The sequence below is a fragment of the Cotesia typhae genome, unplaced genomic scaffold (assembly GCF_013202065.1).
Source record: "Cotesia typhae breed Kobodo isofemale line unplaced genomic scaffold, CoteBio_Ctyphae contig_83, whole genome shotgun sequence".
In the NCBI taxonomy this organism is placed as follows: domain Eukaryota; kingdom Metazoa; phylum Arthropoda; class Insecta; order Hymenoptera; family Braconidae; genus Cotesia; species Cotesia typhae.
The window spans coordinates 2,062,408-2,085,658 of record NW_027423769.1 but is presented as its reverse complement, the minus strand read 5'-3'; the positions used below and the strand labels follow the sequence as shown (position 1 = coordinate 2,085,658).

Genomic DNA, 23,251 nt, shown 5'->3' with positions numbered 1-23,251 from the left:
AATTTTACACTGAATTACGTGCAGCCAGAGGAGCGTTTGAGCGTGGTGAAAAACCAAGAAATCAACATTAATACATAATCATATAAATGGTAATTGATAATGATAATTTATAATTAATAATTTAATATTAAGGGTGATAATTGATGAATCATTCTCCCAAGGTCTTTTGTTGTAATTGTATCCATCCATTTAGCCAAGTGGGTCCTGGAAATTCCGTAGGAGAACGAAGGTATGGAATAGAGTGACTACAAGTTAATTATATTATGACTAATAATTAATAATTAATTAATTAATTATTGATCAACAATTATAAATTATAATTATTATTAATGAATGTTTTTGGCTTGAGACTAAAATCCAAATGAGGTAATTAAATGTAGAATTTAATTAATATGTAAGATAGAGACGCGTAGAGTAAATAGGCAAGTTTTAATTGATTATTTTTTAAGTAAAAATTTATTTATTTTTAATTAAATAAAAAATTTATTTATTTTTAATTGCTGATAAAAAAAATTAAAATTTTTTTTAAATTATTTGAAGAAATAATTTAATAAATTATTTAAAAAAAACTATTTAACGCTCAATTATTTAAAAATTATAAAAAAAAAAAATTTGGTATTTTTATACGACTTTTTTGTCATTTTTAATAAAAATGCTAATTAGAGTTAATGTCCCAGAAAATTTAATGGGTTTTTTTTTTCTTCTTTAATAACTTTTTCCGCGACAAAATTATTCACCGCACAAAATAATTATTCACTTTAAAAAAAAAAAAAAAAGTTTAATTTAAAATTAGCTTCAATTTAATTAACAATAAAAATAATCAACATAATACTTGCCTATAATCAAGCGACAATAAAATAAATATTAAATAAAAAAATAAAAAATGTCAAAGTACGACAATTTTGGACAATAAACGAGATAATTACGACAATATAAAAAGTGATGAAAGTAGGGATGTTTGTCCACTTGATAAAATATCTGAGGACAAACTTACGATGATAAAGTAACAACTGAATAAACTGACTAAATGAAAAGAAAAAAGTTAAGTAACATAATTAGAAATTAAGCGGATAAATCTCCTACTTCTGTGAACTTGACAATAATAAAATTACTCATCAAGTACCCGGATTACCAGTCAGTACTGCTCTGTACTATCAACGCTATTAATTGGAATATTAATAAATTAATAAAAATAATAGAAGATTGGGAGCAGCTCGACGGAGTCCAGACTTGCTATTATAGCTTCTTAGGGGAAAATAATTATTTAAATAAATTTATCAAATAGACAATAAGCGTCTTTTGCTATACATATTATTAAAGTGTAAAAAGTAAATTTAACACTAATATTAATATTTAAAATAAAACTACTTAATAATTAATAATATAAAATGATCATAAGACCTCACCGTGGTTGATGAGAAGATAAATCATTAATTAAAAATCATTTAAAATAATTGAATAAAATAAAAAGCTTATGAAGTATTCAATACGCACAGAACTAGTAAATTTTGTTTGTATATTCTATGTTTAATTAATAATTAATTATTAATTACTCTATTAAAAGTTTAAGGGTTTTATCTTAACAGGTTTATTGTTTGTAAATTATTATTGAAGATAAATAGTTGCTTCTCGATAACACACGGTGTTTTAACGCTCGGGTTAAAGAACGAATAATTATCCATTTAAGGCAAAAAGGATCAAAATGTGAGAGGTGGTTAATTAGAGTTAATTATTAAATGTTTCGACTCAATATTGATTGTTGAGATCCAATGAATCAGATCTTATGTATTTTATATTTTTATTTTTGAAAATTTTACTAGATTGCATATCAAAATAATTAATCATATCAAATTTCATATCAAACTAGCAACCTTGCCCCTAACTATAAATAAATAAAATTTTTCTTTATTAAATAATTAAACTTTTGTTAAATTGCACTGTACTTTTTTAACTATTGAAGTTTTTAAAGATATAAGCTCACCCTGACATTACACTTATCGAGACCTTTCATTTGAGTACCCACATCAATTTTTCATATATTTATATATATTACATATATGTATATATGAAAAATATATAAAAATGCATGTGGGTACTCAAATGAAAGCTCTTGATTAGTGTAACATCAGGATGAGCTTATATCGTCAAAAATATCATCAGTGGACAAAATATAGTCATTTCTTAATTATTGACATTTTTAAAGATTATTAATTTTTTTAGTTTTAAAATAAATAAATGTTAAAAAAATTTTTTTCATCTTCAATATTTTAATCAAAATTAAAAAATTAAATTTTTCAATTAAAAATTAAAAAATATCAAAATAATAAATAAGATCTGAATCATTAGTCTCTAAAAAAAAAAAAAAAAAAATAAATAAATTTTTGTCAATATACATTACATATATAAGTATATAATGATAATAAATAAATATATTAAATATCATACGTAGAAGAAGTATGTAATAGAAAATTAGATAAAAATATTTTCTTTTTATTACGTTTTAATAAACCTTTTTTATTTAATATTGCGCTGCCTTTTGCAATTATAAACGAGGCACGCTATTTATCCCTTCAACTTATTACTGTATCACTCAACATTCATCATCAATATATTATATATATATACATAAATATATATAAATATAAAAATAAAAAAAATGAACGAATCGTTTCGTCCAAACCCAGCCATCGTAGCGTAGCTCACAAGTGTTTTTAAATAACCGGATTAAAAAAGTCAACCAAAAGAATGAAAAATAAAATTCTTATCCACGATGAGCTTTATTAAATGTGTTTATTGATATAAAAAAAAAAAAAAATAAAAAAAAATTAAAAAAAATAATAAAAAAAAAATGAAAATAATAATTAAATAATTATCTAACTTGTTGTATTGGCTACCTTGATTGTTGCTATTATTACGATTTATTCACAAACATATTTATCATTAATTAACAATGTATCAAATTTTATATTCACTTCGTGTGGTTGACAATAAATAACTCGTTTTGTAAACTCATTGACGATTAAAAAAACCATGTATCAAATTTATTATTATTTAAATTGTAACTTAATTAATCCTATCATTGATTTATGAATATAATTAATTATTATTGATTGATTGATTGATTGATTGATTATTGTAACTATAAATATAACGATAATTATAAAATAATTATAATTATACGGAAATATTTATAATTTATTTACAATAACCCCATGCATCTTTTTTCTGATCCATAAGAACAAGAGACGACTCACATATTTTCCTGTAGACTTCTCTTAGACGCTCTTTCGGGAATACTTTGTACAGCTGGTACCGTTCTGAAGCGAGAGTATCTGCAAGTTCAATGCACTCGGCATGCTCGTTCATCTCCGACATAACATTTATCAACAGCAGCGTTATTTTGGGGATGCACAGACTGCGCAATTTTAAGAGCTGGTGCTTACGGAGGTGGTCTGGCGGCATTGTTGATATTCTGTCGACCAGCCAACCTCCTTCGGGAAACAGAATGACGTTGAACAGCAGCTGCTTAACAGCCTGAAAATAATTAATAATTAAATGATTTTTTTTTTTTTAATTTTTATTACTAGATTAATAATAATAAATAATAAATAATAAAATTACTTTTGTGTGACGCTGCATGGTAGCCTTCCAGTTTTCTAAATTGGCTTGGTACTCAGCTTTCTTGTGGTCATAAGCGACTTTTTCAGTGAACGTAGCATACATTGGTAGTGGCTCCAGTGGGATAGGTTTTCCCTGATGGAAATGTCTGAACCACTCTTGGAATCCTTCCTGCGCGTCTAGGTAAGCCTTGTAGCAGAGGTACTCGCGGATAGATGCTGAAGATTTATGGTGGTTCAAGTCTTCTGTCACTGTTTGGTCTACGAAAGTATTTTCCATTGACGGCTGGTCCATCATTACCAATCCAATTGTGTCTGCTGGTATCTAAAAATTCAAAAATATTTTTTTTTTTTAAATAATGTAAATAAATAAAAACAAAAAATAATAATTGAAATTATTATTATTTATAAATAAAAATAACTCACCTTATCGAAAGCTTGTCTGGCAGCATCAATTTTATCGCACGTCAAAAAGTATCTAATAAGAGCATTAGCTTGCCAAAGAGCTTCTTCTCTCTGATTGGGATAGAAAGTCATCCACTCCAGCGCGTCAATCTTCTCTAAATCATACTCCGTGATCTTGCTTCCCAACATTTCTAACTTGTCAACATCCTCGACATTCTTTCCCCGAATATTCTCAACGACCATCTTAGTAACAGCTTCTACATTTAGATTTGCATCTTCAGCAGCTGCAAGACACTGTTTCCTCATCTCAGTGCCTCTTATACGTTCCAAGTACTGAGCATAGTAAGTCACCTGTTCTTCCTGTTGGAGCGTAGCGGTGTAGAAGGCCACCAGAGTCGGCTCACCGATTTCAATCAGCAACTTGACATACGCCAGCAGAATTTTGTCTCCAACTTTGTCACTTTGATTGCCAATTTTACCGATTTGTCGCAAAAACAGCACCAAATGCGCGAGGAACCTCAAGAACTGAGGTCCGCACTGGTCACTGTCAATCCAGTCTTCGATTATTTCCATCAGCTGAGGAACTTGGTCTAATATTAAATACTTTTGGATCATATGGTCTGGTGTATTTGATAGCTTCATTATTATAGCTTCCTTGGAGGAATGAAGATCGTTGAAGATTTCTTCCAAGCTTAACTTTGACTTCCAGTATTCATCTGGCATAGCGACGTAATTTTTTGGTACTACTCCGCGAAGTTCTGATTCTACTTCAATGTCCATCAGTACCTTATTAATACAAAAAAAAAAAAAATATATATATATATATATATATAAGTATATTAATATTAATATTTATTTAAATAAAAAATTAAAATTAAATTTCTCATACCTTAACATGTGACCAAAGAGCATCCTCCCAGCTCCTAGAAACCGCTAACAGCTGAGTAATATTCCCACAAAGACTTGCATAAATCGCGCGGTTAAACGCACCAAGACGAGTATCCTGAGACATATACCAGGCGTTAAGTTTCCAAAGTGCACGATTTGGATTTCCCTCTATCGGAAGTTTGGTATCAACAAGTGGATTCTTGTAATTAGGATCATGATGAGGCTGCCAACCAAGCAAGCAAGCAGCCCTCCAAGGTTGCCCGCAGTGAATCGCTAACTCTTGAGCACGCTGAAGTCTTCCGCAGCGAACTTCCAAGAACATTCTTTTCTCAAGACGCGCATCGTCTTCTCTGTCAAGGTCGTGCAAAGGTTTGCCTTCCCTGATCGGCGCGTCAGGATCCAGAGAAGTAACCAGCGGTCTGCTGGAGCCAAAAGTAATTCCCGACTGTCGATTTTGCAACTGATGAAGCGTGTTTTCCCAGGCGACGGTTTTATCGGTAAAGTGTTCAATTTTAGGAAGATACTCGAGCTCGTCGCAAGCATTCTTCTCCAGCCAGTCAATTATTAGCTGATACTCGCGAACCTGGCTCTCGCTGCTCAGCAAGTTCGTTATCACATCTTTTTCCGAGACGTAGTTATTGCCGTTGGCGTCGGTCTCCATCTGGGAGTGGGAGGCCAGTCGGTTCTTGTAGAGACAGTACAAAAGCCGCCAGGTGTTTCGCTCGTTGGTCAAGCTTATTTCTTCTTCGCAAAGCTCTGTATTCTCGACCTTTGATTGCATGTCGCGCATCACTTCTAAAGCGTGAGTGCAGTTCTGGACAAAGTCCGCGATCGTGTCAAACACCTGGGGCTCCGAGGAATGTGACTGGATTATTTCTAAAAATTCTTGATAAAGATTTGAAGCTACTTTCCGCCATGGCTTCTCGGATTTTAAAATCAACCCGGTTGAAGCACTGTTTTCCATCAACTCGAACAACGACCAGTTACTCTTGTCCGGGAATACTGAGGTGTCTGACTCGTCCAGCTGGCTTCTTAGTCGCGAACGATCCACTGAAATTTATTTTTGGTAAGTGAATTTTAGTTTTATAAATTACAATAAAACATTTGATAAATTTTTTAATAAATAAAAAAAAAATTTGAGCTGAATATTTATTTATTTTTAAATAACGATATAAAAATTTACAGACTTATGTTTATTTTTTAGAATTTTTGTAAAAAAAATTTCAATAAAAAATTCCACATGTAAAAATTAAAAATTAAATAAAAATTAATTTAGAAGAGATTTTTTAATTAATATATGACATATGTCGATTTTTTTTTAATTTTATCATGGAAATTTTGTAAAAAAATTTTATAAAAAATTCCATATGCAAAAATTAAAAAAAAATATTATTATTATTATCAATAATAATAATTATTATTAATTATACTTTATAGTTAAACCAGTAGAAATTGTGAGCAAAAATTAAGGTTATAATTACCGGAATAATTGAGCATGGAATAATTTGACGTTGATTGATCCATATTAGTTAATTTAAATTACTGGTATTTATTAAAATTATACAAATAACTATTGAAAGTTGTAATTTTAGTGATTTTTGCAGTAATGCACGGAAAATCAACAATGTAATTTGTGTTTATCTTGTCGCCGGTCACATATTGACGCCATGTTGTTTTGATACATGATCGAGATGTATATTTTGCGCGGGATTTGAAATTTGAAATACCACCAGCCAGTAAAAAAGCTACATTATCATCGGAGCGCGAAAAAAATTAAAAAATTATCAAGTGGCGCCCTCTACAACTACAAAGTAAGTGATCAAGTTATCGAGAAACTTCAGAGAATAACCTCAAAAACAACTGATGGACCAATGTATTTCTGTTCCACCGATTAACTATGTGAAAGTGCTATATAATAGCAACATTTACCGGGCAACGCGCGCTTCTCGTAAAGTTGACGTTAAATTTACTACAAACTACGCTGATAACTTCCTTGCTGAGAAACTTTGGTACTACATAGGTATTGTATTCTTGTTTTTTTTTTTTTTTTAGTTGATTATCAAACAGTTTTTCAAGTTTTTTACAAATGAAGATTATATATAAAAATGATATATTTTTCATATATACATATATTACATATATATTAGGGTGTGCCAAAATTCAATTTTCATGAAGAATTTTTTAAAATTAGAATTTTGAGTTCCGCTTTTGGCAGGAGCTGTGTTTGGGCATTTCCTAAGATATTTTGGGGTTAGACAATTTATTTGATTTTCATAGAATTTTTTTAACAAGAGTTTAGTTTGAGCATTTCCACTGAAATTTCAAATCTTGGCCGGAAGTGCCCAACTAAATCAAAAAAAAAAAAAATTCTCAAAATTTTCAGATGTCGGTTAATTTAATTTTCTTTAAAATTTCAGTTCCTGTTTTTCTGCACCGTCCAGGAGTCAAGCTACTCTCCAAAGTTTACATCAAAATGCTGGTAACGTATTGGCGGTATATTTGAATGTGCATGCGAAAGTTTTCTTTCTTATCAGTATATAAAAATTAAAAACTATCTATGTAATTAAAAAGTGATGATTACTTTTTAATGTACAATATTTACAATTTTTTATCATATGAATTTCTGATCAGAATTTTTTTATCTAAAATTTTTCAAATGATCATTCCACTTTGAAAAAGTATCTTGAATTTTAAATTAACAAATGCATTTTTAGACAAGTAAGTAAACGTTATTAAAATACTTGTAGCAATTATTACTTAGAAGATAATGCTAAAATAAAAAAGACATACCACGCAGTTAATGTGAATGTCAAGAATAAATGTTTGGTAGTGAATCGTTTGGAAACGCTAGGACGCGTTGAAAATAGCGATAACGAGTCCCGCGGGTGCTCTTGAGTTAACTACCAGATCGATGTCTGACCCTTACTACTTCATCTAACACGTACCCCTCTTCAACTTTGCCAACTCGCGGTACTGTTCGGTAATTCTACCACAACGTACTTTATTTAATTCTTTTACTCTATTTTCTTTACACCACTTTAGATTTTTTATTTTTATCCACCGATTCTTTTCGGTTTTTTTTTTTTTTTCGTTTAAAACTTGACAACTCATACAAAGTTTAAAAATAAACTTTATTACATAAAATATAAAACTAAGGATGAAAGGAAAAAAATAAACTGTTATAAATAATAGTCCAATTATAAAAATTACCATTTCCCCTTCATTACCGTTTTGAGCAGTTCTAAGTTGAATGGCGAAAAAAAAATTTTAAAACCCTATCTAGCTGCTGTAATACGCCTTTTTGGCATTTGGGTCGTGATTTATATATTTATATTTTACTTGAAACTTAGATTCAATATTTATTGAAACCATTTTATACATTTCCACAAGCTTACTTGATTTTTACAATTTACTTAAATTTTTCTATCTATTATTAATTGCACCATGATTATACACATATAATTATAGCTAAAAAAAAATTAATTAACAATACAACGTTGAAATATTAATTTTCAACAAAGTTTTGATAATCAAACCTTTTAAAATATTTCTTCTTATTAAAAACTTATGTACACTATTATAAATCAGTTTAAACAATTTGTTTTCACTGTCGTAAAAAATGTTCAATAATTACAACAAATTATTACTTTAATACAAAAATAGTTTTTTTTTTTTTTTTTTTTTTTTTTTTTTTTTGTTAACTAGTTAATTAAATATAATATAATAACTATGCTTTTCAAGTAAATTTACAATTAGCCTAAATCTTATGACAGATTTTTTATGTACAATTTATTTGACCATAAACTATTTTCGTAAAAAATAAATTGATTTGCAGAAAAAATATTTTATAAATTTAAAAATTTTTATTGATTTTCAAAATTTAATTAATACGCTAAAAAACAAAATTAACTTAAGTCAAAAATTTTTCTCTCGAATCAAGTCGATAGTATTTAGTGTAGTGTGAAGAATAAATTAACAAACTACAATTAATAATAAAACTTATACTATTGAATTATGAATAATAATAAAATAAAAAGAATAGATTGAGTATTGTTCAAATCTTTCTCATAAATAAATCTATGACATTTATCGGATGCGTGTTAACTAACAGTAGTTATTTATATTAATAGTGTGTTCATCTTGGTCTTTATTTCTTCTCACTTTTAACATTTAATTTACTATTACAATTCTAAAAAGGCTTTGACGAAATATTGCCCCCGAGTTTCGGAAATCAAAAGAAAAAAAGCGGTAAAAAATGAAGAAAATAATTTTATCTTCACTTAATACTTAAGTTTCCAAAATCAAGCAGCAATATTTGTTCGACAAACAAAAATATTTACAAAATTATCCTTCCGGACGATCGTAAATAACATGGAAAAAAAAATTACATTATAAATAGTAATAAGTGTCGGTTTAAATTAAAAACTAGAAAAATTACAGTTTAAAATAAAAAATTTGACAATTCAAACTTTAAATGTTAATTTTTACAGCTTTACATTTTGCAATGGAATTTTTTTTAAGTCCGTAAAAATTACAATCTGAAATTGTAATTTTTCCAGTTTTTTACAGAAAGTACCACGTTACACTATATAATGTAATTTTTCCCTTTTTCTTTACGGTGTAATCTATAGTATGACTGCCGAATTTTGCAACACAGTAACTGCAAAATTTTAATTTGACGTGCAAACTTTTTTTTTAATAAAAAAAATTTTTTTAAATATTAAAATTGTCAGTTAGTGTGTTTTAAAATTGGACAGCCGAGTATTTATTACAAGTAATAATGAAAATAAAATTGAGAAGCAAAGTAAACAGTTAACCCGACCAGTTGGGGGTAGACCAAGACTCGGGATTACCGAGATGATTTTCGGGTCACAATCCAAGAACAGTGTGCGGGTGAACGTGTTGGTGTGCATGTGAATGGATAGATGAACTGGAGTGAGTGAGACCAAGATTGTGTGACGTCGGTCCAAGATTTAGAGGCGGCGAGTTTCCATTGTGCATCAAACCACTCAGCATCCCGCTCATCCCACTTAGAGCTGAGAGAGTGACCATTCCGCCGGGTGTTTGCAGACCTTCCTGGTGTATATTAGGCTTAACGTCTTTGTGTTCAAGTTCTTCACGCTTCTTCACTTGTTTACGCTCTTTAGCGCGACGGTTTTGGAACCAAATCTTTACCTGTCGTTTCAACATAAACATGTTAATTAATTCTCATTTTAAATGTCTACTTGTTATTTCTTTGATTTTAAATATTTTGAGATAGTTTGTTGCTTACCTGTCGTTCCGAGAGCGCTAAATGCGAAGCTAGTTCAGCTTTTCGTCTGATTGTTATGTATCTACTGCAATAAAACTCTTTTTCCAGCTCCAGTCGCTGGTGATCTGTGTACACCACTCGGTATTTGTCTTTTGTCCGGGTTTTACCTTTAATTGATTAATTTTTGTCATTAATACGGAAAAAATATTCTGTAAAATAATTATTTAAAATTTTAAATAAGCTACAGCCAAAAAAAATGTGGAAAAAATTTTTTTTCTTGAAATTTATGATTGTAAGTTCAAAAAAATAATTTTTTAATTTTTGCAATTAATTTTAATTAATTAATTTACATTTTATTATCAATAATAAATTGTATTCATTAGAATAACATTATTAAAAAAAAGTTTGAGTTAAATTAATTAATATAAACAAATAATAATGACAATAAAATTAGTTATAAAATGCATGAATGCCAAATTTGAATATTGACACAAAAGAAGAAAAGTTGGACTATGTAATTTGAGATAAATATTATTGTAATGAAAAATAATGAGTTAGTATTTGTTAAATTGCATGTAAATAAAACGAATGTGTTTGAATTTTTTAGATAAGAATTTTCCAAGAGAAGATAAAAATTTTGACGAAATTTTTTCATACATACTTTTATATATTAAAAGTATTCGAAAAAAAAAAAAAAAAAAAAGATTAAACCCGTACTTTTTATAACACATAAAAATGCTTCTTTTGATATTACACCTAAAAGTAACACTTTTTGAATAAAAAATTTCTATGAAAGAAGAAATCTCAATTGTCTGAGGAAATTCTTTAAGAGTTAAAGGTAAAAACTTGACCTTTTGAAATGTAAATTCAATAACATTTAAAGATCGTGTTAATTTATTTAAATTACTTGAAAAATATGTTAAACTTATAATATAAAAAATAGTAATGATGGAAATTACTCTCTTACACACACAAAAAAAAAAACAATTCTTGGTCGAAAGAAAAAAAATTTTTTTGACGGAAATTATAACTAATTAAAAAAATTTTTCATTGCAAAATATAAAATCTTCATCTTACATTTAGCACGAAGGAATAATTTTGTGATAGATAAATAATTTTTATTATTGTCCAAAATTTTTAAATTGAAGGTGATAATTTTATTAAAATTATCCCTAATTTTTCTAATAAAATTTAGGAAATAATTTTTACAGACAATGACATGCAAAGCGCATTTAGCCGTCGCATACATAAAGTTATAATAAAATACTTTATTATTATTATTAAAATAAAAAAATTTTAAGAACAAAAGTGTATAATTCTAAAAATAACAATAAAACAAAAAAAATTGTTTTAAAACGTTGAAAAATGATAACATATTATCATATAAGATACACGAAATCATGCGTCATGTCTCACGTCGGCGAAGAACTGTTAATTACCCTCTTTGATAAGCATTTGTTTACAATTATAAGATGAACACATTCGCTTGACAAATTCTTTTAATATTCATGCGTTTATATATTTTATCAACAGAAATACGAGTAGGTGTTTACGAATCGAATATTAGAATATTGTACATAAATCTAAAAATATATTTTTATCGGATAATATATAAAAATCGATAAATAAAATAACTTGTATTCATTCATTTAAAACGTGGATTTAAAAATTTGCTTTGTTAAAAAATGGATTCATTTTTATTTATTTATTTTAATGTAATCCTGCAACAATAAATATTGTATTACAAGGACACAGGACTCAGTAAAAAAAATACAAAAATTTTAAAAACCGAGAAGAGTTGGTAAAGTGGTGAGGAGAGGAAGACGATTAGATAAGACTGATGCGGCAAGATCAAAGACAGACACGCTAATCCACCATTCCTCGATAACTTTATGTGTGAGACGAAAGAGCCCGCAATTCCACTGCTTTACTTACATTTTATATTTTATAAGTTGTAACGTTTAAAAATTTTCATGTTTCTTTTTTTTTTTTTAATTATTGGGAAAAAATAGTCTGTCAAAATTTTTTATCGTTCGAATTTTCTTTACAAGAAAATTCGCAATAAAAAATTTTGAGTCATTGCGTCAAAAAAATAAATGTTAAAAAATTTTATGCTCAATATTTAACACTTTTTTGTGTTGATTTAAGATAATTTACGCATAAGAGTGTAAAATATTTCAAACAAAAATTTTTGGACACAATGATGAGAAATTTTTTACTGTGCAATGAAGAAAAATTCTAATGACTCAATAAAAAATTTATCTTCATTGTGTATTGTGTAAAATTTTGACACAGAGCTGTGGTGAACTGAAAAAAAATTTTTTTTTTTGAAAAAAATGAGGAATAAAATAAATTAAAAGTTTTATTTCGAAGCTGAAGAAATCGAAAATTTTTCTCATAGTAATTTTCTTGTTGAAAAAAAATTTTTTTGATTTAAAAAAAAACTATTTTGGATGAAAATTCGCAAGTTGTTTATATAAAATTGAAAAATAAAATTTATCATTAATTGCATTGAATTAACACAAAAAAAATGTTAAATATTTAACATAAAAATTTTTAACACAAAATTTTTTACCGTGTACAAAAAAAAAGTACTCGTATAAATGATGACGATATAAAATTATTTAATACTTTAAATAAATAAATTTTTTATTACAACATTGTTGATTTTTTGAAAAGAAAATTTTTTGTTTAAAAAAAGTCATCAATAGAAATTTCTGTGTTAAATATTTTTAGTGTGATTCAAAGAAGACGATAGTTATATTAAGTTACTTGAGGAAGTAACTGCAGATAATGGTCGAAAGTGCGTGAATAACATGAAGAATATGAATAGAATGTGAGCGAAATAGAGAAATTGGTAAGATGGCAGTGAGTAAATCGTATGACTGGTGTTACTGTACACATAGCAGGGGTGTAAAAACGGTACTCGCGGGACTCGTTGCCACCCCATTACAATGCTTCTCTTCTCTATTTCACCCTCCACACTTCGCATTTGTAGTTATATAAAACTATACTCTATAGTTTTAGTTATAGATTTCTTCACCACCTATTTCATGTGACAATTTGTTTTACTCGTTCGTTACATTGTAATTATCATACACTCATACATTCATCCAATTATTATTGCCGGGATTTATGAATAAAATGCTTTCGTATTATTTATTGAGGGCGAAAAAATTCTTCTGCTACTGCTTCAGCAGACAGTTTGATCATGGTAATAATTGGGGTGAATCATTTGTTTTTAACTGTTGACAAATAAACTTCAATTCTTTCTTTAACAGGCCGTAATTTTATTTTATAGAAAATCATCAATGTATTAAGTAATTAATATTTTCTAATAGGCCAGTAGCTTTTTGTAGGCTGAGAAGAAAAATAAATTTGATGCAAGAGAAAAAATTTTGAAATAAGTTAATCATTTTAAAGAATTTATTTGTCTTGATTTAAGCAAGAAAATTCTTTAACCAATTAAGATTTACTTACTTGAGGAAAAAATAAAAAAAAAAAAAAAATTAAGCAATGTTGAAATAAAAAATTGATTTGATCAAATTTTAAACAAATTAATTTCTTCTCAACAATGGCTATTTTTTTTCAAAAGAAATTTTTTCTCTTTACACAAGCTCTGTAATTAATTAATTTATCTATTTATTTATTTACTTACTTATTTAAGACACAAATGCAAATCGGCTATTTATATTATTATGATTATTGTATAAATAAGATGAAAAAAATTAATCAAAACTAAAAAGAACGTTTTTTAAAGTAAGTAATTAATTTATAAAAAAAAAAATTATTAAAAATATATTCTCAGATTTATTAACATTTTTTGCGTGCATAAATTTTAGAATTTTGTTTTAATTTTTGAATCTTCAAAATTTGAATCAAAAATTGTCGTAATTTCTACTCATTTTAGTTTTATGTACATTTTTTGAATCTCTTAAATATTTACAATGAAAAAAATCAATTGAATTGCATTCAATACAAATTTTCCATTCAAATAAAGGAATAACCGAAATTACCAATAGTTAATAGATTTTCTTTATTGCGTTGTAAGTATTGAGTTTCAAATCCTGTCAAATCTGTCAAAACAGAAAATTTTAGACCTAATACTATGAAAGCCAGATGGAAGCGTGCGCTTTTCTCTGGGGATGAATTTTCTGCCTGCCGTTTAAAATCTGACTCCATTTTAGCTGCAAATTTTCAAACTAACTAATTCCAATTTAAAAATTCAAATATTTGTGCTACCTGACTTACTTTTATTTAATTTCAATTATTAGAAAAACATTAAATTTTTTTTTCAATTTCTATTGAATTAATTCAAGTTATATAGAATTACTCCAATAAGTGTTGCACTTGAAATAATGAGTTACTAGCAGTAATTAAAAATTTAAGTGAGAAATAAATGAAAATCACGAATCTTATTTAATTGAGTCCTTAAAAGTCTCCGTAAAATGTCATCACCTATCCAAGAAATCGAAACCTATTGATCCCTCTGACGAAGAAATAATCACAATTTAATGTCCGACGGCGGAGCAATTTGTCAGTTTCCACCAGAGATATTTACGGAAAATAATGTTTTTCTTTCCTGAGTGTTAAAGTGATATAATATGTAACAGGTAAACATCTGATTTTACAGATAAGGATCACGTCCTTTTGTGTACCTGTTATTTATGTATTTTAAAACACAGAAATTCTTTAAAACTCATGGTAGTCTGAAACACAAGTTTCTAATTCTGGGACGTTTTATTTAAGTTGTAACTTTGTTGTATTGTGACTTATCTTGCTATTAAAAAAAAAAAATACTCACTCAGATTTTTAAGTATTTAATCAAGTATTAATTTAATTTCTGTTTTAAAATAAAATCTAGATTTTTAAACGTTTTTTTTTGTTGAATTATTATTTGTTAAAGATAAGAAAAGACGATGGAAAATTTTAGAGCACTAAATAATAAAATATAAATCGAAAATTTGGTTAAAAATTTTTATGCCCCCGAACTATTGCATCAGGTTATATTACGGTGTATTATTATATTCCTCAGGTCTATCGACGTAAAATTTATTTATGACTTGGCTACTTTTATGTTCATTTATTACAACTGTAGCTTTATTGGTCAATTTGAGCAGCTTCCGAGCTCGACCTTTAAATATTACAACGCCGCTTTTCGAAACAAAGTCTACAAAGATCTCACTACAAGATCCTTGGCCCGTTTTTTTTTTTTTTTTTCCCCAATTTTTACAAATATTTTTCCTTTGTATATTAAGGAATTGAGACCGAGGAAAGATAAATTCTCTCGTGACAAAATATTTCATCAAATATAAGCCAAAAAATTTAATTTTATAATCTGTAATTGATAAACAAATCTTAAACACCAGGGTATAATCAACTTTTTATTCGTTGTTTATCTTTTTTACTTACTAATAATTTAATCCGTTGATACACAAGAAATAAAAATGGCGGTTGTATTTTGTATAAAATAACGAGAATTTTATAGACGGATTTTTCTTATTTTTATGCTTATAATCACTTATTTTTCGAAAGGAGCAATTTTTAGTCTAATACGTAAACTCAATTTTAAGCATTTATTTTGAGGAATTACAAATGTTTGATAGGCTTTATTATATCGTCACTTTTTTCCACGAATTTCATAATCTGTGCTAATATTTATTATAAATAATCCAAGATCACATTATTTTTTGTTTCTTTATTAAAAGTACTTTGTTTTTTTTTTTTTTTTTTTTTTTTTTTAATCTCTTTATCAAAAATGTTGTTTAAGCCATTTATTTTTTTGCTAGAATATTGTAAGAAACAAATAATATTCACTATATCACTATGTGACTGCCGTGACTTGTAAATAAATAAAATTTTGCTTTATTAAATAATCACTTTTGTTAAATTGCACTGTACTTTCTTAAATATTGACGTTTTTGAAGATATAAGCTCATCATGATGTTACACTCATCAAGAGCTTTCATTTGAGTACCCACGTGTATTTTTGATATATTATATATATATATATATTAGGGTGTGCCAAAACGTAACTTCCGTGAAGAACCTTTTAAAATTAAAATTTTGAGTTCCGCTTTTAACAGGGGCTGTGTTTGCACGTTTCCTAAGATATTTTGGAGTGAGACGATAAATTTGATTTTCATAGAATTTTTTAACAGAAGCTTAGTTTCGGCATTTCCGCTGAAAATTCAAAATTTGGTCGAAAGTGCCAAATTGAATCTCCTGTTAAGAATTCTGTGAAAATCAAATAAATCCTCTTACCCCAAAATATTTCAGGAAATGCCTAAACACAGTTGCTGTCAAAAGCGGAATTCAAAATTCCAATTTTAAAAGGTTCTTCACGGAAATTACATTTTGGCACACCCTAATACATATATATAATATATAATATATATAAATCTCATAATAAAATTGAGATGAAATGTATGTAGCATCAAACTTTTCGTAACGTGATTGGTCAAATATATCAAAGCATAAAAATATATGCAAATCTTAAATTCATGCGCGCGCAAATTTGAATTCTAGTCCCATAATAAAATTGAGATGAAATGTATGTGGCATTAAACTATTCGTAACGTGATTGGTCGAATATATCATGAGCATGAAAATATATGCAAACGCTATAGTAAGGCGCGCGCAAATTTCAATTCTAGTATATGAAAAATTGATGTGGGTACTCAAATAAAAGGTCTTGATGCGTGTAACATCAGGGTGAGCTCATATTTTTAAAAATATCATTAGTTGACAAGATACAAGGTCATTTCTCAATTATGTATCTAGAGAAAATTTTTAAATGCAGCCTGAATATTTATCATAATAAATTTTTCTTATTCTCTTAATAATATAGATTATCGTTTTTGTGAATATTAAATTTTGATTAAAAAATATTTTTAAATATTATAAAAAAATTTCTATGCCGTTATAAAATAATTTTTTTTTGAAGTTCTAACGTGAATGTTAGATTACAGAACTAAATAAATAATTTAAGTTGATATTCCAAAAATTATCTCACAGCACCTGAGACTTTTAAGATAATAATTTTCCACCGTACAGTATACATAACACTTTTGTAAAGGTGTTAGTTATTTTGAGCTAGTAGTTCTACACCACTGAAAAAAATGAGTTATTTTTTTGTTTGATTTTAACCGCGACCTTTAAAGGATCCTTGGAAAAAAACATGATTTTCGTGTTAGCGTCTCTATTTTCGCGGAGGATCAAAGAACTCTAAAATAAATTATCCATCCTTTTTTACAAAAAAATTTTTCAATTTTTACATTTTTAAAAATGCCGTCGGAAACTATACTAAAAACAAGGAAACAATCAAAAATCATTTTTGTGTCTAAAAATTTTTCTTTCATTATAAAATTTATATCAAATAAAACCATGATGCGTCCTTCACCCTTTTCAAACAAGTTTATGATACCACTGTCGTAAGTTGATGCGAATAATATAAAGAAAAGAATCGCTAAACAATGATTAAGCAAATGATCAACAAAAAGCCCCTGACCCTTTCAAACACCTTAAGGTTTTTCCCCTCATAAATCAATTTAAATTAGTAATACGAATGTTTCCAAATATGTTGAGACTATTTGAAAAGAATGAATACTACCTGACGAGTAGGATCGAGCATACTAAATACAACAGATTCGGAAGGAAGTTTGGGAATTTCCAAAATATCCGGTGTACAATATTCTGTTCCGACTAATCGAATAGGAGGCATAAGATTTTTCTTTTTGAAATATAAACTTTACTAATATAATGTTTCGGTTGTAATGTTTCTATCCCCTCCCTAAGTACTTTAATTAACCTCTATTGTTGACCAACAAAACTATCTTCTTTGACTCTCGAGCTCCGATTTCAACCCGCAGCAAAACTACCCGCAGCAAGACACAGATCCATATTTAAAATTTCAGAAAGCTTGTCAACTCATGTGAAATATTATCCAAACAGGATTAGGACAACTTATTCTCTCGAGATAAAGAATCAATCGTGTTAAACGTAACTTTTGTTGCTAAATTGATTTATAAAGAATGAGGGTTCATTTTAAATAGACAGAGGCTTATTTAAATCAATGAGACTCGCTCATTATAAATAAATACCACTTCCTGATGAATTTTCTGCCTTCTGGCCGGACAAGTGGAAACTCTCTGGCTGAGGTACTAAACGAAGCTGCCACGTTTTGCCTACGTCGAGCAGAAAAATAGTATACATACCTTGGCCAGTAAAAATGAAATCCTCAAACTACGTGATTGTCGACCTAGGCTTTGTCTCGGTAAATAATTACACACTGATCAACAAAATTAACTTGACTCAAGAGCCATAATCTTGAACCAAGAATACCATTTTGAAGAAAATCCATTTTGTCAAAACATTTAAATTTACAGTGTTGAAGTTGCTCACTGAAAATCTCCTAAATCAAGTGTTTAATTTTAACACCCCCTTTTTTTCACTACCGTGTAATCGACCCTGTCCCCTATCGTGGCTGTCCATTGTTAAAACAAAATAACTGAAAAATTTGTATACCTGATTTTTCTTTCCGTATTTTGCATTTCTTATAACTGTTAAACCTTTCATTTTTTTATTTTTTATTTTTTCTTAAAAATATTTATATTCAAGTAATTTCTATTCATAAATCAAATTTGTTACTAATTTGGCGTGCAAACTTTAAAAAAAAAAAAAAATTTTTTTTAAATATTAAAATTGACAGTTACACGAAAAAAAAAAAAAAAAAAAAAACAAGATGACATTGGATATAATCCCAGATTATACTGGGTGATATCTGGATTATACTAGCTACTATTTGAAATTTTTTTTCACTCAGTATAATCTGGGATGATATCCAGTGTCATCTTGTTCTTCCCGTCAATGTCGTGTGATTAAAATATTATTTTCTATTAATAGCAATGTTGAATTATGACTTTAAATTATTTTTTTTTTTATTAAATGATCTATCTGTATTTCATTAAAATTTTTAATTAAATTTATTTGTACACCTTTAATTAATTAATTAATTTTGTACTGAGTTATATCATATACAAATGAAGTAAATAGGCGAATTTAATCAAATAAACCAAAACAAAATAGGATTTGGTTTAAATTTAAATAAAACAAATTATTTCAATATTAAATACATATTTTTAAGTTATTTTAAATTAATCAAACTGTTTTTTTAGTTTGGACAAAAATTATATGCAAAATACCAATAGTGATAAAGTTTATGATCGCGTGCATTTTCTTTTATATTCTTCAGTATATGTGGTGTTAGGAACACGGAGAGAAATCGCGTGTAACTAAAATAATTCAAACATGTATCATGAATCGTATTTTTATTCAGAGTCATAAGCTCGAAACTTGCAAATGTCCAAACTTAGACATTGCCAAGTGTTTCTGTTTGTGTCGAATACAGGAAAATACACCATAAAAGATGGTGTACGTTGCTACACAAATGGGTTTTATTTAATTGTAATGTACCTACATTTCAAGTCATGCAAAGGCGTATTATACGAGCGGCAATGCAGCAATAAAACCATAAAATGCAGATAATCACCAGTAAAAAAAATATGAGAGATAGTCTCACGCTTGTAGAAACGAGCGTTCGAAAATCGTTAAAAATAATCAATTATTATTATTTTTTTTTTTTTTTCTACTTGTAATGCAACTACGGAAAACATGGACGGTAGATAATTATTAGACATGCAGATTTTTACAAACATTCAGTTCAACGGGTATTTTTTTTTTTTTTTTTTTAATTTTTATTACCGTCGAGTGTAAGCTCTGGTAGCACCGATATTGAGTAGCTTGTGATTCCAATGTTACAAGCTGTAAAAGTTGGTAAAGAGCAGTTTTTGAGATATATTTTTTATAGTTAATATCACTGGACGGGAGGACGAAATAAGTTCCATTAAAATTTTGAGTTTGGAATGTTTTAAAGAAAAAATTATCTTGATAAAACAATTCAACATGATTCCTATTTTTACCGTCGATTAAATTATAAATGAACCCAATTCTACAAAATAAAACCTAAAAGTACACGTATAACGAAAAATATTGTAGATTAATCTTACAAATATTTGATAACAATTAGATGTTTACCTTCATCTATCCAACAATGTTTACATTGTTTCTTCATATCTATACCACGAGTCAACTATCCCATTTACAACGCAATAAATGTAACAAGAATTTAATATATAAATTAAAAATTTATCCAGATTATTTCCATCTGTTAGTTTTTATTAGACTCACGAAAGCTTGTTTATCTCCAAAAGCCACACAGGAAAAAAATTGGAATCAAGTAAATAATTTTGAAAAATTTGATCCTCTTGATTTGAGTACACAGTAAATAATTTTTTGTCATTGTATGGAGTGTTAAAATTTGTGTGTATTTTAACACTCTACACAGGAAAAACAAGATGACACTGGATATCATCCCAGATTATACTGAGTGAAAAAAAAATTTAATATAGTAGCTAGTATAATCCAGATTGCAATGAGTATAATCCAGATATCACGTATTACAATCTGGATTATAATGAATATAATCTAGATTATAATGAGTATAATTCAGATATCACACAGTATAATCTGGATTTTTTCTAGCTACTATCTAAAAATTTTTTTCGCCACGAAAAATTTTTTACTGTTTAAAAAAATTCTTAAACTAAGAAATTTTTCTTGGTTCAAGTAAATTTTACTTGATTCAAGAGATTTTCCGTTTTGCTCCAAAATAATGAAATTCTTTAAAATTTTCTTGGTTTAAAAATTTTTCTCTTGATTGAAATTAATTTTTTATTCTATGCAAATAATAAAATGAACACTCTTACCAGGAGTCTGTTGATGAATGTATGAAGTCTTCTTCATCCACTCATAAGGGCTGCGAATTGGCGCGGGTCTAACTGGGGTTGTGGATGCACTACTGCTGGTATTATTAGTAGCAGGATTGAGAGTACTGAGATTAGGCGAAGCGGGGGTTCCAGGGCTGCTAATTTCACTGCCACTTAGGGTAATAGGTGGACTGGGTTCACTGCCAGCAATAATGTTGTTATTGTTAGTGTTATTGGTCTTGGTCACGCTCCAATCAGTCGGGGTAGGAGTTATGGGGCTCTGTTGGTTTTGGTGATGATACAGGGGCTGTTGATACTGTAGATGATGGGAGTAAGGATGAGAATGAGGCCAGGAACAGGCGAGGACATCGCCAGTGGGACTTGAGAGGTGATCTAGGTACTGGTGCTGGCTTCCAGGTGAGGATTGGTGTGAAGATCCTGACGAAGGATGGCCATGAGGATACCCATGAGGGTACCAGTACTGCTGAGAGCCCTCTGCAGCAACTACAGCAGCTGCTCCAGCTACAACTGCTGCAGTTACTGCTGCTTGTTGGTGCTGCTGGCTGGCTATATGTTGTTGGTGAAGAGTCGCTTGTGCCTGTTGCTGTTGTCGATACATAGTTAATTGATTATAATACACCATTCCCACACTACTAATTTCAGTCATTCCGTTATTATGAAAAAAATTTTTTTTTGTCTATTTCTTTAATATTAATGATGATCTAGTTTTTTCTAATAATTTTATTAGAAAATTAAAATTTATCACTTCACTAATTTTGAGCCGACTAATATTCGACATAACTAACTTGTAATATTTAAAGGTTCGATGTAACAATTAGCCCTCAGGTATGTCGAACTTAACTCCAAGTAATAGAGAAAAACGTGTACGCACTTGAGCAAAACTAACTCCAAAATGACACAAGCTTCCACTTTATTAATTCTAAGGTACTGAAAGCTATAGGTATATTTTCCCCACTCCTGGTAACGCCTCTAAAATTTAACTGTCCCCACTACGGGAATTTGACGGAAAGACTCGACCAATCGTCTTTAGCTGTTTTATACATACATCAGAATGGCGACTTTACTGCTCTATATGTACACCGATTATGATAAATTTCTGATAATAATCTCACTCCATTCACGTACACGTTATTCATTATTTTCAGATTCACTTTTTTTTTTTTTTTTTTTTTTTTAATAGTGATTTTTATGATTGATGCGCCGGACTATTTTCAATGCATTAAATTTATTTAAAAAATTATATTTTTAATAAAAAATGATAATCTTCTGTCCAAAAAAAAAAAAAAATAAATCAAATAAAGGTACCTCTTAAGGGTAATTATTATTCAATTAAAAATTTTTCGGTACAATTTTGGAGTCACAAGATGAAATGGAAATTTTAAAAGTGTGCTTAAACAGTAGCAAACCTCCCATTACTCGTAACTCAGTACTGGTACAAAGGAATCTTATTTTTGGTCCACTCCTAATGACAAATCAGGTCAACTCCAATTTATAAATCATTGACATAAAGATACTATTTCTTTAGACCAGCATTTTCTAATGCTTTTTTTGCTAGTCGACGACAGAGTAATAAATTTTATATTGACATAATAATAATAGAAGCAAAATTTTATAATGATCGGAGCAAAATTATCTTTTCACTCTCTTCAAATAAGCCACCTTCGGATAATCCTGTTCTTATGTTGTTTCTCGGTCAAAAATCAATTAGTTTTGACTTTCTTTTGAAGGTGTCGATTTTAGATAAAATCTTAATTTTTCTTTACTTAAGTTCCTTTATTGTCTTTAAATTGGTCGTATTTCATCTTAAACAAACAACTGGTTATTGAGTCGAAGTTTATTGTGATCTATTTGTCTGACTTTTGCTGTTTTTAATTTAACAAAAGGCTAATAATGACAATAACAAAATCTGAATAAGACAGAACAATGAAATATTAGCTTAGTCATCACTTTTTTTCTTTAAAAAAAAAAAATCTTGATTTTTGACACAAGTTGTTACAATTATAATTTTCCAACTATCTTTTCTAAAAACAAAACAACTGAATCATAGATACACAAAAATGCTAAGGAAATTGATGTCAAACTTATATAACGATGTATTGGCTTCTTTACCGATGTCCCGCTTCCTCTGATTCATTTAAAAATTATTCATATTAGACATCATGTTGTTTAGTCAAAATTTTTTATGATAAAGATTTTATTTCAATATGACATCATCTCGAATAGACTTTTCGGCACATGAAAAT

At 28.3% G+C, this 23,251-nt stretch overlaps 2 protein-coding genes across 2 annotated transcripts; both read right to left on the bottom strand.

Moving 5' to 3' along the window:
* Positions 1-2,796: 2,796 nt before the first annotated feature.
* On the bottom strand, positions 2,797-6,568 carry Nup107 (nuclear pore complex protein Nup107). Its single transcript, XM_074251906.1, has 5 exons — positions 6,392-6,568; positions 4,912-5,960; positions 4,044-4,808; positions 3,622-3,942; positions 2,797-3,534 (listed from the first exon to the last, which is right to left on the bottom strand). Exons 1-5 carry the CDS (start codon positions 6,432-6,434, stop codon positions 3,196-3,198), a joined length of 2,517 nt encoding a protein of 838 aa, XP_074108007.1. The 5' UTR covers positions 6,435-6,568; the 3' UTR covers positions 2,797-3,195.
* Positions 6,569-8,261: 1,693 nt separating this feature from the next.
* Positions 8,262-21,910, bottom strand: LOC141533210 (uncharacterized). Its single transcript, XM_074251952.1, has 3 exons — positions 20,988-21,910; positions 10,183-10,328; positions 8,262-10,085 (listed from the first exon to the last, which is right to left on the bottom strand). Exons 1-3 carry the CDS (start codon positions 21,652-21,654, stop codon positions 9,780-9,782), a joined length of 1,119 nt encoding a protein of 372 aa, XP_074108053.1. The 5' UTR covers positions 21,655-21,910; the 3' UTR covers positions 8,262-9,779.
* Positions 21,911-23,251: the final 1,341 nt, after the last annotated feature.

Coding starts and splice junctions, on each gene's coding strand:
- Nup107 (XM_074251906.1), bottom strand. CDS start 6,434: ATGGATCAATCAACGTCAAATTATTCCATGCTCAATTATTCCG. Junction 4,809..4,911: donor CTCTTTGGTCACATGTTAAG/GTATGAGAAATT, acceptor TGTATTAATAAG/GTACTGATGGACATTGAAGT. Junction 3,943..4,043: donor CCAGACAAGCTTTCGATAAG/GTGAGTTATTTT, acceptor TTGAATTTTTAG/ATACCAGCAGACACAATTGG.
- LOC141533210 (XM_074251952.1), bottom strand. CDS start 21,654: ATGACTGAAATTAGTAGTGTGGGAATGGTGTATTATAATCAATTAACT. Junction 10,329..20,987: donor CATTCATCAACAGACTCCTG/GTAAGAGTGTTC, acceptor AATCAATTAAAG/GTAAAACCCGGACAAAAGAC. Junction 10,086..10,182: donor TAGCGCTCTCGGAACGACAG/GTAAGCAACAAA, acceptor TTGAAACGACAG/GTAAAGATTTGGTTCCAAAA.